The 13,907-nt window shown below is 39.9% G+C and overlaps 1 protein-coding gene across 1 annotated transcript in view; it reads right to left on the reverse strand.

The window, feature by feature from the left end:
- LOC137271949 (acid-sensing ion channel 1C-like) overlaps positions 1-13,894 on the reverse strand; it is a 14,535-nt gene extending 641 nt beyond the window's left edge. Inside the window, exons 1-7 of the mRNA XM_067804331.1 lie at positions 13,743-13,894; positions 8,059-8,617; positions 5,886-5,984; positions 3,614-3,794; positions 3,072-3,131; positions 2,114-2,276; positions 100-191 (exon numbers count right to left, since the gene is read on the reverse strand). Coding sequence (XP_067660432.1) covers positions 100-191; positions 2,114-2,276; positions 3,072-3,131; positions 3,614-3,794; positions 5,886-5,984; positions 8,059-8,617; positions 13,743-13,894 — 1,306 coding nt within the window. The remainder of the gene's footprint in view (positions 1-99; positions 192-2,113; positions 2,277-3,071; positions 3,132-3,613; positions 3,795-5,885; positions 5,985-8,058; positions 8,618-13,742) is intronic.
- Between the last annotated feature and the right edge of the window lie 13 nt (positions 13,895-13,907).

Here is a 13,907-nt window from a genome sequence, read left to right on the forward strand (position 1 = left end):
GTTCATCATTTGGCTGGGTTTGATTGCACTTGCTGCTATATATTTCTTTAAAAAAAAACCAAAACATTGAATACCAAATTTGTGACTTTTCATACTTACCTATGATAGTCTCCGTTGTATACTGAGGGGTCTGTTCTGTTGACTGAACGATCAGGTTTTCATAGAAAACCCTAATTTCGAGAATATTTTCCCTGGAAAGATATAGCCTTTATTGTTATCTAAAAAATTCAACAGAATATCAATGTTACAATTTGGGTATTTGTATTTACACAAACAATGACAACTTGTGGCAGGTGCGACACTAGTCATAACATCAGACTGACACGTGTTACAACAACTTCCAGACACAACATTAAGAGAGATGTGATGGCTTCATTCACCTACGGGTGGTCACAATCGTGGGTTCTCTCAAGCATGAACAGTGCGCTGTAATAAAGGTCCTTACAAGGGAGGGGTACAAGCAAGCTATATTCATTATAACACATGTGCAAAGTGGCAGGTAAGGAATGTTTCACAGTTTGTCGTTGGTTTGTACAGTTTGAAAGGGGCAGAGAGTCCATAGACTATGACCGATGCCACCCAACCGGAAGCCATAGACTCTGTGAAAAGAGGAACCTTAGCTGACCGACAAATAAAAGTACCTAAGCTTTCTAGGGAGTTACAAATATCACTTGATTGCAACCGTTGATTGCATAATTCATGAGCGTCTTCTATGTCCATGCTGTCCGAACGAGGGGTACCTAAATGCCTCAGAGGTCAAGATCTAAAAGTAGTCGAGAACTGATGGATATCTATACTGCTAATGAATCACATGGATCCGCTAATACGCTAAGTTGGATTTGAACAGTTAAATCACCCACAATAGTGCCCAGACCTTGCCCACGGTGACTATTTCTTGCCCTAGAAGGAAGATGCTTCAAGGATGGTGAGGACAAAAAGACTCCGCAGAGACGTGATTTTAGAGCCAAGGGGCGATTTTTATGAAAGAGGTATTTACAGCTTGAAAGACAAACGGAATAATTGTACTGAGGTGAATGGAGATTATATTGAAAAATTTAATTGCAAAATGTCTCTGCAACTTGATTTGATATTGAAGTTGCAAAATATATTGAACCCACATCGCATTAGTTCGGTTGTGATTTACTTTCGTGGTAATCTGGGCTACATGGCACTTACAACTATCTTAGCTATCTTAGCGTTTCGAAAATCTAGTCATAGAACTAAAACATGTTTAAGATCGAATACCAGTGCTAAAGTGATTGACGGATATCTACTTTAGGGATAAAAAAATATTTACAGTCAGTTGCACTTTTTATATTGGTTTGAAAGAGTAAATGAAGTTGACGTTATTCCATGTTTCCTGGTCAAGTCTACGCTCTAGGTGACAACTACATCGCTGAATGCTGAAATGAAGAAAAAATATTCCCTTCTCTTGGATTGTGAAGCACGATATTGTATGGATGATTCCATCCTTTCATTACTTTACATGAGAGTTGCCTAGTACTGTACATTCTTATCAGCTGAAACTGAACCATATACTTTTACGGAGTATGGACAACGTCTATATTTTGCTGTCACAGATAATTATACCAGTGTCAATCAGCAAATGTCCAGAGGCGCGTTAAACAAAGGAGTCCTAGCCTTACGACCCCAGTGAGCCAACGTGAAAACACAGGAGACCTTGGTGTTACAGGACCCTAAGCAGAAACAATCCAGTTTCGTCGTTCCCAATCAGACCCAGACGGTTTTGTGAAGATGCCGGAGAATATTCAAGACGAAACATCGTCCATAACTCACCAGGAAAATCCACATTTGCACGAGGCATAATGATGTCTGCTATCTCTACGTTTTCCCAAACTTGAAATAGACCCAACCGCATAGGAACAATATTATGCCAATATGTGATAATGTCAACTTGCCGTAACAAAACTAATGTCCACAACAGCGATGTAACATCTCTATAGGAAATGTGTAAACCTTTGTAATTGCATGTTTCATAAAATTAAAGAGAACACCGTTGCCAATCAACTATTCAAAGCAGTATATTTGGTGTCTGAACTTCTTTCTTTGGCACCAGATCAGATATTGTTGATGCTCGTCGATTATTTATTACCTGATAAACGTCTCATCTGGTGCCATCCCAAGCTTCACAGTGAGTGCCGAAGTGGCATTTGAGGGGAATTTCGCGGTGGATACTTTGACATCGTACGTCTCGAATGAACATGTCATCTGGCAGCCGCAGGATTTAAGAATGTCCGCATTCTGCATGAAATATTCTGCAAACGTGGTAGATAGTCAATCGATTAATGAATTTAGTATCTGAAAATGATACAAATTGAATAAATATAATCATAAATTTAAACAAGCTACGTTACACGAAATGAAATCCCTCTGTAACAATTAGGCAAACTTGAATGTAATGAACACGTATTATCTGTGTATATACATATATACAACATAGGGTCAACATGTTCACTTCAAATAAAGTAGGCAAACGTCATTTGTCTTTACGATTGACAAAACATGGGAGATATATCAGTCAGTCAAGACTGATGTCATAATGAATGTTTGCGAGTGCATCACCACTTGCATTCCTTATGACTATAGTAGTTTGTACATTTATCGCTATTCAACGATCATTGGTGTAAGACATGAAAGTTTCATATGTCCGATTTTTATTTTCAAATATACCGTACAGAAACAAACACTAACATCTGCGTGATGCAAGATGATTGTAAAACGTAATGGTCTATCAACCTTTTTCATCCTTTTAGTTAAGGCATGGTGATAAGTGCGTTCCTAAGATGTGTGTCTTTGAAGCGTTTGTTAACAATTATACTTCCTATCCAAATCGATAGTTCAGGTTCCTATACTTTTTTGTGAAAAGTACGTAAGTAAATAATTCGGAGGTTCGTTGTGCTACCCCCAGTGTTCAGAGAGTACCCAGTGTTCACTATAATAATGAACACGTGACGCATACTTTGAGCGTCGACACACCATGTTTATCTGTGCATTGCCACACTACGTTCACATATTCATTTACAGACCATCCAAACGCTGAGTTAACTTACCATAAGCAGGGTCATAGCAGGTACTGTAGGTATACATGGAACAAATCTTTCCAATAGTAACTGAAAATGAGAGTGTACACCTTAAATGGGTATCATTATTACAATAAATCTGAAAATTGAAAGATGGTTTCCTGACGCATTCAGTTAGTTCCGACTCATTTATCCTTCATTGTCCTTCAAAACCAGACATTTGGAATCCTGGTTTGTGCCAGTTATGTTACTAGTGATCATGCCTATGAACTTCAGCAAAGTGTTCCACGGCCGACACCTGCATCACTTCCTACTGCAATACCATTCGCCTATTGCCAACTGACAGGTCATGTTATTAGAATACCAATCAGCGGTGAAACCTTCGTTCAGTTAAATTTACAGCATCGCTAGCGATTGTTCTATATGTACTACCGGATGAAACTGATTCACATTTCCGACTGTCTCGTAAGCATAATGGAAACAACGTCTCTGCCAGACAACGAACGCTCAAGTCAATTCTGTAATAATCGAAGTATGAATCAGTTTGGTGACTACATCACGAGTCAACTTACCATTATCTGATGGTCTGATGCACCCACATTGGTCGTGAGTTTTTAGTGTGATGCATTCCTGGAGACAGTTTTCATAAGAATAAATATCGAAGTACTGAAGGGTGTTGGTAAATGAGGGCGATGACGTATCCAGGCATGTTCGGTTCTTGAAAGCCTGATACGGTGGTGGCATGTACTGGTACTGTGAAACGAAGCATATAGTTCCACAACAATATGACATAATACATTAATATACACAATGTGAATTGTATGATGCTTGAATGTTTTACTTATTTAGCCCCTGAAGCAAATACTTTGTAAATAATCAATATGACTTTTAAATCGTAAACGTAGGTCATCGTATGACATCTCAAGCAAGACTGAGTGCATACTACAGCGACCAGTCGGTGTATGTACGTAAAAGGACGTCATAAGGACCGAATTATTTATCTGATCTGGTGTTTTGTTAACTATGAACATGATGAGATTACACAATTCAAAGCTTTTTTTATTCATGTTCTTTATATTAAATGAAATTCAGGGTATACCACATGGAATCGACTGCTATAGGGTGAGTATGCAATGCAAATAGATTATGTCACAGAATGATTACAACATTTACACAAAATGTAGGGCACATACATGCATTAATTTAACCGTATTTAACCGTAACAAACCTTTTGATGAAAGGGAATACGCATATTGACGCACACTGCAATGCAAGTGCTTTATCTGCAAAATGACATTGTGTTATACTATCCACAAAAAGAAACTCATAGACAAGACAAGAGTTGAGAAAATGGTCTATTTTCAAACACGTACAACTGGGCCACAAATAGACTTTAGTGCATGAACCTTTACACCAGTTTAGAAGAAGGTGGATACGGTTAGATAACGGAGAGGTTGAGAACGATAGTGACGACGTAGCACGGCTCCGACGTCGTGTTTCCTGGCTGTCAGGCCAATGTCTTTCAACCTGTTCCAAACTGTTTGACCGGATATCCTTCCAAGTCCAGCCACCCTGGTTGCTGTGCTCTCACCCGTGGCTGTACGATCACGCAACTGTACTACCCGGATTTACCGATCCTCGGCTGCACTGGTAACTCGAAGTTTACTTCTACCGGGACCTGTTCTGCTACAACGAGCTGCAAGTCATGCATATGATATCTTGCTCAGACGCCTCGCAACAGAAGACTGGTAATCTCCAGCATGTATTCTTTCAATAGCGATGTTCCATTTCGTAGAGTCAAGACGTGACGTAGTGATTTGACCTTGAAACTCCTTCAAAGCGACTACCAATTTCGGAAAGCAGTCTGTACTGCCAGACGATGAATACTCTTTGCTGCACAACTTCAACTTTTGCGTTGAGGCGATGCTTTTCTAATCCTTGTAAGAAATCCCATCAAAATAATTATTTTCAGGTAAAACTGATCTTTTACTTGCAATTGGTAAAAAATCATGTTATAAACACATTTGTTAAATACGAAATAAATACGTAAAAATACGAATCGCGTTTCTTTTGGGTGATAGTATATCAAAAATAAACAGCGATGTAGTTATGACTGCAGAAGTTTCCTACGAAGCTGAAAGGTCAAGGCCATTCAACGCAGCGGTCGGTGGACCCATATGCCAGCAGCACGAAGTCGTCTTGCCACTGTGAGTGTGGCTGCTGATGACGTCACCATTAACATTCAGTTTTGTAGGTGAATCTCCCGCAAACAGCGATCCTCAAGGGGTCTTGTGACTCCGGGACGTCAAAGTTGGGGTTGATCATATGTCTGTCCTGACTTATTGAAACATTTAAATAGCTGAATTATGGTTTGTCTCGTGCAACCCAATATCCCCGCATAATGGTTGTTGGAAGCACACATGTGTGATATTCCTGTGGCCCGTTCTCGTTACGTCAGTCTTGGCATTGAGCTGTGAGATTTTTGTCAAGTGATTGTTCAGTCTGCTCGACAAACAAGCTTGATACCCTCTGTACGAAATGCTATCGTGTATAGGACAATAATGACAATTTTGCAAACATTCGTGCAAAACACGTACAAATGTTTTTGACTGCATTTTGGCAAATGAAATATGATGTTTGCGATCTGTACAATTTGTGCTCTTCAATAATTGTACTAGTCAGAACATCTGTGTACTTTATTTTGCTCGTCAGTTTACTTACATTTTGTGGGAAGTAAGTTCTATGGTAGCTTCCATAATGGCTGATATCTAGTGTTATTGAGAGAAGGACTTTGTTTATTTTACTGTAGTATGAAAAAGTGTCTTTCAACAGTGACTTACATACCGTTGATCTTTTAACAACAGCATATGTTGACGTCCCTTGCGCTGCCAGGAAGGAAGATGACGCTACATCTGGATGGATGCGAGGATCATGCATGACTACCTGCATTAGGTAAACAACACAGTGAATGAACGCCTACTAATAGACATGAGTAGATCAGCCACATTACTACAAAGCAATAACTAACAATACATAACAATGTTTAAACTCCCTCTACTAATATACTACCGACAAGAAATAAGGGAACTAATGAAATAATAGCGAATTTGAAACTGCTTTAGATATCCACTAAATCAATTTTAGGCGTCAAGTTCAATATCTGGTGTGTCCACCATGATGGGCAACACATTCACGGCACCTTGATGGCATGCTGTCAATCAATTTCCGGATGGTTGCCCGTGGTATTGCCCGCCATTCCTCTTGGAAAGCTGCACCAAGCTGGGCCAGGTTGGCGGGTCCTGGGTCCCTGGCGTACACCCTTCGACCAAGAACGTCCCAGAGATGTTCAATTGGGGACAGGTCTGGGGACTTAGAGGGCCAGTCCAATGTCTGGATACCTTCTTGTCGGAGATAAGCGGAGACAATTCGAGCCCGATGTGGTCTGGCATTATCATCTTGGAATACAAACTTTCGGCCGATAACTCTAGATAATGGAGCCACAACAGGACGCAATATTTGGTCAACGTATCGCTGACCAGTCATGGCTCCGTTAATGATGACCAAATCTGATCGTCTGTCATATGTAATCCCACCTCACACCATGACAGTACCACCTCCATATCGATCATGGTCAAGAATTGCTGCTCTGGCATATCGCTCCCCGCTCCGACGCCAACAACGTTTTCTGCCATCTGTGAATCGTAGGCAAAATCTTGACTCACCAGAGAACATGGTACAACGCCAGTGGTGCATAGCCCGTCCCTGATGCTGCCTAGCCCATGCCAATCTTTGGCGCTTATGGTGAGCTGAAAGGGTGACATCCTTAAAAGGCCGTCTTGCTTTCAGACGAGCTTGATAGAGTCGGTTTTTAACGGTTGAGGTTGAAATGCGTCTTCCAGTGAGTGTGCGGAATTCTCTATTGATAGCAGGGGCCGATTTAAACCTATTGCGTAGAGCAATTAACGTAATGAGACGATCCTGTCGTGGTGTCGTTGATTTTGGTCTACCACGCCCAGGTCTCGTTGCAACTCCACCCGTTTGACGGTACTTATCCCACAGACGTGAAATTACAGTTTTTGATTTACCCATCTGCCGGGCAACTTCACATAATGATGCCCCCCCCCCTCTATCATCCCCGCAATTCTCCATTTTGTTGCTTCACCGAGATACTGCTGCCTCGGAGGCATTTCTGTCAGTAAGTGTCAATCTCTATTGCATTAGTGATTGCGACTTCTCCAATACATTTACAGGAGTTAACTTCTGTGTGTACGTGTAGCACGTGCTGGGCATGCATTATGCGAAATTCCATTGTCATTGGATGTTGCGTTTGGGAGATATGCGACGATAACGGACCCTGTCACAGTCAAAGTTATCTACATTCAATTTCTTGGTTCCCTTATTTGCTGTCCGTAGTATACTATCACATACTGAAGAAAACAGGGAATCCTAACATTCACTTGAAATTTATTTTTGGAATTGTCCCCTCATCATTTATAACTATGTTTGTTTGTTTTTTTATTTCAAACTATGTTTGACTATATTTAGCTGATTCTACACAGTCGAACACCGATGGAGGTTTGTTAATAATTACAGATGACCGTTCTTCGACAGGGAATTTGCACTGACAAATCTTTTACTTTAAGACTACGTTAAGTTCGACTCAAGAAAGTTCAAGGTATTTGGTAGGAACAAATATTATCACGTGGAGTTTGAACATCAGCCATGTACGTTTGTGCTTCAGCATAGGAAAGAAATAGCAACTCCCTTCAGTTCCTTTTTGACTCTCTGTGTATATGTTTAGGCAAATACGAGTTTGATTCAACACATATCTTTGCACGTAGGTTAGTTTAACGTAAAAATGTGAACACCTTAACTGAACTGAACCAGTTGGAAATGCAAACGTATATTTAACGTAATATTTATGTGCATATAGTGATTTTACATGGGTTCGTGCACATTCGCATTAATGATCTGCATATAGTTGCTCTTTATATGTGAACTACTGCACATATTTTACCTTCATCCCAGCAGCCAGCTGAGACCCAAGGACATAGTTGGCATGATCAATGTCCGCATGCAGGACGAGACCTTTGTCTGATCCAGTGAGTCGAACTTTGACAACATCAGAAACATTCCAGTTAAAGGTGGCACAGCGACCCAGGTTCGTGAAAACAGGTTTCATTGCGAAGGTGCAGGGATGATATTCAATTCCATTCATCCAACACATGATAAACATTTGTTTAGGAGTCATGTAAATATTGTTCCACCAGTCATGGTTCTGGCTCTTTCGAAATGTAGATCCATAGCCAGGATCACTCCAGTTTATGGAACCAACATATGGTCCGAAAAGGCTGGTTTTAGTGAAATACTCCTCCAGATAAGGATCAACTTCTCGAACACGTGTAAGGTTATAGGGGCTCAGATTGCAAAACGTCACTGCTGGAAAAGGTAGTTCCTCATGCACATCCAACTTGGTGTTGGTGATCACAGGGTAGGTGTAGTAGTTCATCAGCTCCTTTGTGATATTAAAAGACATGTAGCCTGTCATGAAGAGGACTGCAACCATCCAGGAAACACTGAAAAACATCGTTTTTTATTTTATATAGTACAATAGAGAAGTTTACTTTCAAGAGATATTTCCAGTTAAAATTGCACGTTGCTTTTGATTGTTCCTAGTAGTACACGTATCACACAGTAGATTACCTTGGTGTCAAACGTCAGACTACAGTGGAAATTTTCAAACAATGTACGGTCTTTAAGTCATAAGGTAAACCATCGATCAAAAGAAAGATGGCAATTTTAAAGTAGTTGTCTAAAAGACTAGGGAAACATGAATGTTCCTACTGTTTTGAACACAAACAGAAACCATTCGCAACAAAGCTCCCATAACATTAGACATGTCTATATCATACATTTTTCAAAACGTGAAAAACGTAATTGTTAAATATCGGTCCAAATGCATGTGCATGGTTATGGCTGCGAATACTGATGATGGACAGAGAAAGCATTGAGTAGCCAACGAAAAGGCCACGAATATGACCAGACTCGCGCAAGCGTAACGAGACGGTCGTCGGTATATGGCCATTTATAAGGATTTCACCGTGTCATCTGGCAAGAACCTCCAACTGCAGGCTGCCCACCATCAGTCTACCGCAAACAGGCCAGGCCGAAGATCACCCAAGATCGGGAAGACCAAAACTCATGACAACGACCGAAGATCATTAAATTCGGGAGATACACATTCGTAACAAATCCTTGAACGACGGCGACAGCACTTGGACATGCCATCAGTCTTTCTTGGTATGACTGGAATGAGAGCCTACCGTCCCTTCCTGGGACGTATGGAATAGTAATTCGGCTGACGTCATCTGCCGACAGACAACATAAATTGGCGTGTATGGATGCCCAGGATGGTGACACTCGTTATTGATGGTGTGTCTCTTGACTCCTTTGTCTCTATGTATCATTATGTGACTCTTTTTTTCACTTTGACCAGTTGTATTTGAAAGTTGAAAGGACCTTCTAGTCAAATTATTGAAAAAATGAGTCAAGTCTGTAAAAAATATTTCTTTTATTATAAATGTAGCATACGCTATTGTTTCTACTGTTTTGGTCAAGCGAAGTCGGCGGTAATTTTATCTTGCCCGGTAGCGTATTTGAAAACGTGCAAACAATATTTAACGCCGACAAATTGAAATGCTCCACAAATATTTATTTATGTATTTATTTTGTTAAAAGGTTTAGAGGGACACACTTTATGTTTCGTTCAATATTTCTTGAGGTTTGTCAATCAGTATAGTTGTTCGACAATACTAATCATCTAACATATTAAAACCACAGATGACTGCCAATGAACTTGAAGGACGTTGGACGAATATCGGAAATGTTTATGCATGTTTGCACCGCTGCAATGAGATTCCATCATAGGGCTTCTTCTGTGAGAATCTCACAACAGTCTGTTCTATTCCTCTTGCTGAACGGTAGCCCTATTATGCTTCTGACCTGTACAGTGGATAACGGTCTGATTTCATTGCTGGCCATACCATAGTATCCATGCTGTGATGCTGGAGGTGAGCACTGATGATTCACCCCTGTCGTCCTTTTAGGACAAAACGTCAAGGCTGGTTACATAATGTCACGACAGTAGTGTCGATTCCTTGCTCAATATGGAGATGGGTTCTGAACCATTTCCATACCAGACCTACCACCAATTTCATGTTGTTAGACATTAGTCTGAGCCTCATTTCGACGTCGCAATACACAATTCCAGACAAAGAAGTGTTAATGATGTGGACTCTTGAGAATATTGAACCATCATTCATGTTTGTTGGCAATGTAACTTTTCCATGGAGCTGCACAAAACGTGGTCATACAATTTCATAGACTAGTACACTCATCTAGAACTACTGATCCATACTGCTGGGAAACACTGAACGTTCTGAATGCTTTGCGAGTTTCCAGCATACCGAAAGTCCAAAGACGCCCATCGCTTTCATCATGATGAACGAAATGCAATGTACAGGTAATGACAAAAATAATGCAAGATTAAGATAGTCAAAAATATTCCAATTTAAAAAAGCAGGGTATTTGGGATTTGCAAGATTGAGAAAATGCAAATGAGTGAATATGAGTTAGTTTAGTGTTACGCCGCAATTAGCAATATTCCAGCAATATCACGGTGGGGGACCCGAGAAATAGGCCACACCTATTTTGCCCATGTGAGGAATCGAACCCGGGTCATCGGCATGACGAGCTAAAGCCTTACCACTAGGCGACTGCAAATGATGAAGCCAAGGAGGAAACAGATGATGCAGATTGATTAAAGCCAAAGGTGACAATGTATTCCATTCCTTTTTAAATGTTTCATCTGTATGGATATATGTTACTTTTTCTCATGTGCACTGGCAATGTCTAGTGGTATGCTTGCAAAATGAAATATCCCCTACCTTTTTGAATTTTATAGGTTGAGCACAATGCATCAGTAATAGGTAGTCTAAACTGCATGAAACCATTTTGTGTCAAATCAGAAATGATGCCATGTTTACGAGTGGGAAATGAGTGTTTAAGCTGTGTTATCTGGTGTTTTACAGAATGTCACTTTTTATTACAGGATGTTTGTTGGCTCTTGTGTTTGTTTAGGCTCATACCTTACATTAAAATATAATATTTATGCTCCATGATCACTACTTGTAGGGTACATTGCACAATAATATTGATATCTGCTGTGATGTAGTTGAAATCAACCGATTCAGTCACATGTTGTTACAGTAATTTGAAACCTCCCCTGGCAAGTTATACAACTGCACATCACGAAGAAATATGAACCGCTCTCGTTTACAATATTATTGATAATGGACACCATTGGACTGGATAATTGAAAATTCAAATGCTGTTAAAAATACAAAACCAACATACCAAATCCATTGTGTATCTAACATCGAGAATTGTATTGATCCAGGCTAAATTGACTCCTGATATTGATCCTGTCAATCAATAGCTTTGTCTTCTTTAAAACAAGTGAAAGAGAAAACGTAGATGTAACTGAAAATACAATTGCAGTATTTGGCTCACACGAATTGATGAGAAGTACGTGTAAACGAATCATTAACTTAGATAAAGATGCAACAGACGTACTGCAAACAGGTATCGCTGATGACTAATCACATTGTAACGATGCTTAGAGACACTTCCATGAAATATTGAAGGAAAACAGAAAGGGGTAATTGTCAAAGATGTGAAAGAGCCTATCTCAGCATTATTGCGTTAGAGCCAGAAATAGATGAAATTGGTATGTTGATAACAATAGCAACAGTATACCTTGCGAAACCACACCTAAACGAAATATACATGAAAACAGAGGGCAATATATAGCAGTAAATTGGAACGTTTTCAGGACCACAATCAACTAAGCACTCAATAAAGAGTAAACAGCGAAATTTTGCGGCAATACACATGAATAATAAGTACACACAAAGATTACCACACAATCAAGATGGATTCCAATCATTTTGTCGTTTTCCATGAGTCAAAGTAAATGTGGTCAGGAAAATCGACATATTTTGTATAATGATCACCATGAGAAGCTTTACGTGTTGGAAAATACGCCTTGCCAAACGTTTTAGGGGTGCTAACTGAAATTCTTTAATTTGGGCATATATGTTACAATCAGATACTGACCACTGCTCGAAATACGCCATTCCCAAAGTAGACTATTTCAACCCTAATAAATCACTGAAAATGCCTGGAAGTGTGGTGTCAAGTGGCAGGTTGAATAATTTCAGTCCTATAGCGTCCGATTTTGAAGTTACTTTTTCAGATGTCGAAGTTGGAAGCCTATGTCTTTGTCCTTCGTCAGATAGTAGACAACCCGAAATCTAGTGAACACCTTGAGTATGTTTCATTATGGACATAAACGTAATTGCATTTGAGATAATCACATCATATGGTATTTAAACCATACTGACCACTGCAGCTGTACCAGTTTTGAAATGTTCTTAATATGGCAGACAACTCACATGCTGAAACACTCATCAGACATGGATTGTTTCAGAGGAATGTTCACAAGCACAAAGAGTCAACAAGAGCAGAACATGAGATCATGCATTGTGAAGATATGGAGAAGTAAGAAGATAGGAAAGGGCCAGACACTAGTTGATCCTGCCCTCTACTATGGTGCCACATTAAGACACCTATGACGTCATCAGGCGAGCACATGGTTCTTGAGCTGAAGGAGTCCGAGAGTCTCTGGCTTCACGTGATTGCTAAAGAGAAGCCGAGTTTAAATGAAGGATGAGTGGGCGACAAAGTTGCTGTCCCATGTGGGAGATCCAAGAAATATTCTGGGCGTCATAGTGGACAGAAATGAGAATGATATGCATTCCATCGCCACTAAGTCTAGGATTCTCAGAGGAAAATATTCCCGTTTCTAAGAAAGAAGCTGTGACCCTGTCATCTATGCCTGGTGTACAGGAGTTTGTGAGGTGTGGCTACTCTGGACACAACAACTGTCAGCCAAACAGATGTGAATGCTTCAAAGCCAAGCTTAAGTGAAATCGTTGCTGCCACAATAGTTTTAATTGTTTAAATAAGTGATGTTTGAATTGTTTTCCACGTCATTTCATGAAATGACTGGAGATGTTAAGAAGTTCGAAACGGGTGACCCTCTTAGTCATTTGAAATTTCAAGAAATGGCTGATTTCACTTTCTGATTGTGACATACATACAAAACAGAGGGGATATACAGACATAATGCTGTTAACATATAAGAAGATCTATGCAGTTTAACACCCCAGAAAGGGGAAAAAATACTCCGGGATGTATAGTAGAGCGTAATGAATGTCTTTGGAAACATAGTGTGCATGTCAGTCGGTACGTTCGTCTGCACGTGCATACATACATATCAGCCAGACAAACAACGAACAGACATTAAACGGAAATTGGCCATCTGAAACGTGTAGTCCCCATCAACGCTTGAAAATATGCATGACCTATATGTCTTAACTCTACTAAACTACTGAATGTATTGTAAAAGGTAGTATTATATATATGAGTTATGAACACGATATTCTATCATAAAACAATGACCACGCACATGAAGATAAAAACCCGTGATTCACTTTCTCCAAGAGAATATCAAGAGTCATGGCCTAAGCAGAAACTGTGATAATATATAACAATGTTGTCATATTATATTTAACTCACCATCTTACATTGTAGTTACGCCCAGGTGTAAGTTTATTGATTCCATGGAATCCTGTGTTCTGTGTGAAATCACTCCACAAACTACCAATTTCCTTGTCAGCAGATGCTGTTTCACCTGTCATCGCAGACTTTGAATCTGTTGTAGATGCCATGCTACAAAAATGT

The sequence above is a fragment of the Haliotis asinina genome, chromosome 2 (assembly GCF_037392515.1).
Source record: "Haliotis asinina isolate JCU_RB_2024 chromosome 2, JCU_Hal_asi_v2, whole genome shotgun sequence".
NCBI lineage: Eukaryota > Metazoa > Mollusca > Gastropoda > Lepetellida > Haliotidae > Haliotis > Haliotis asinina.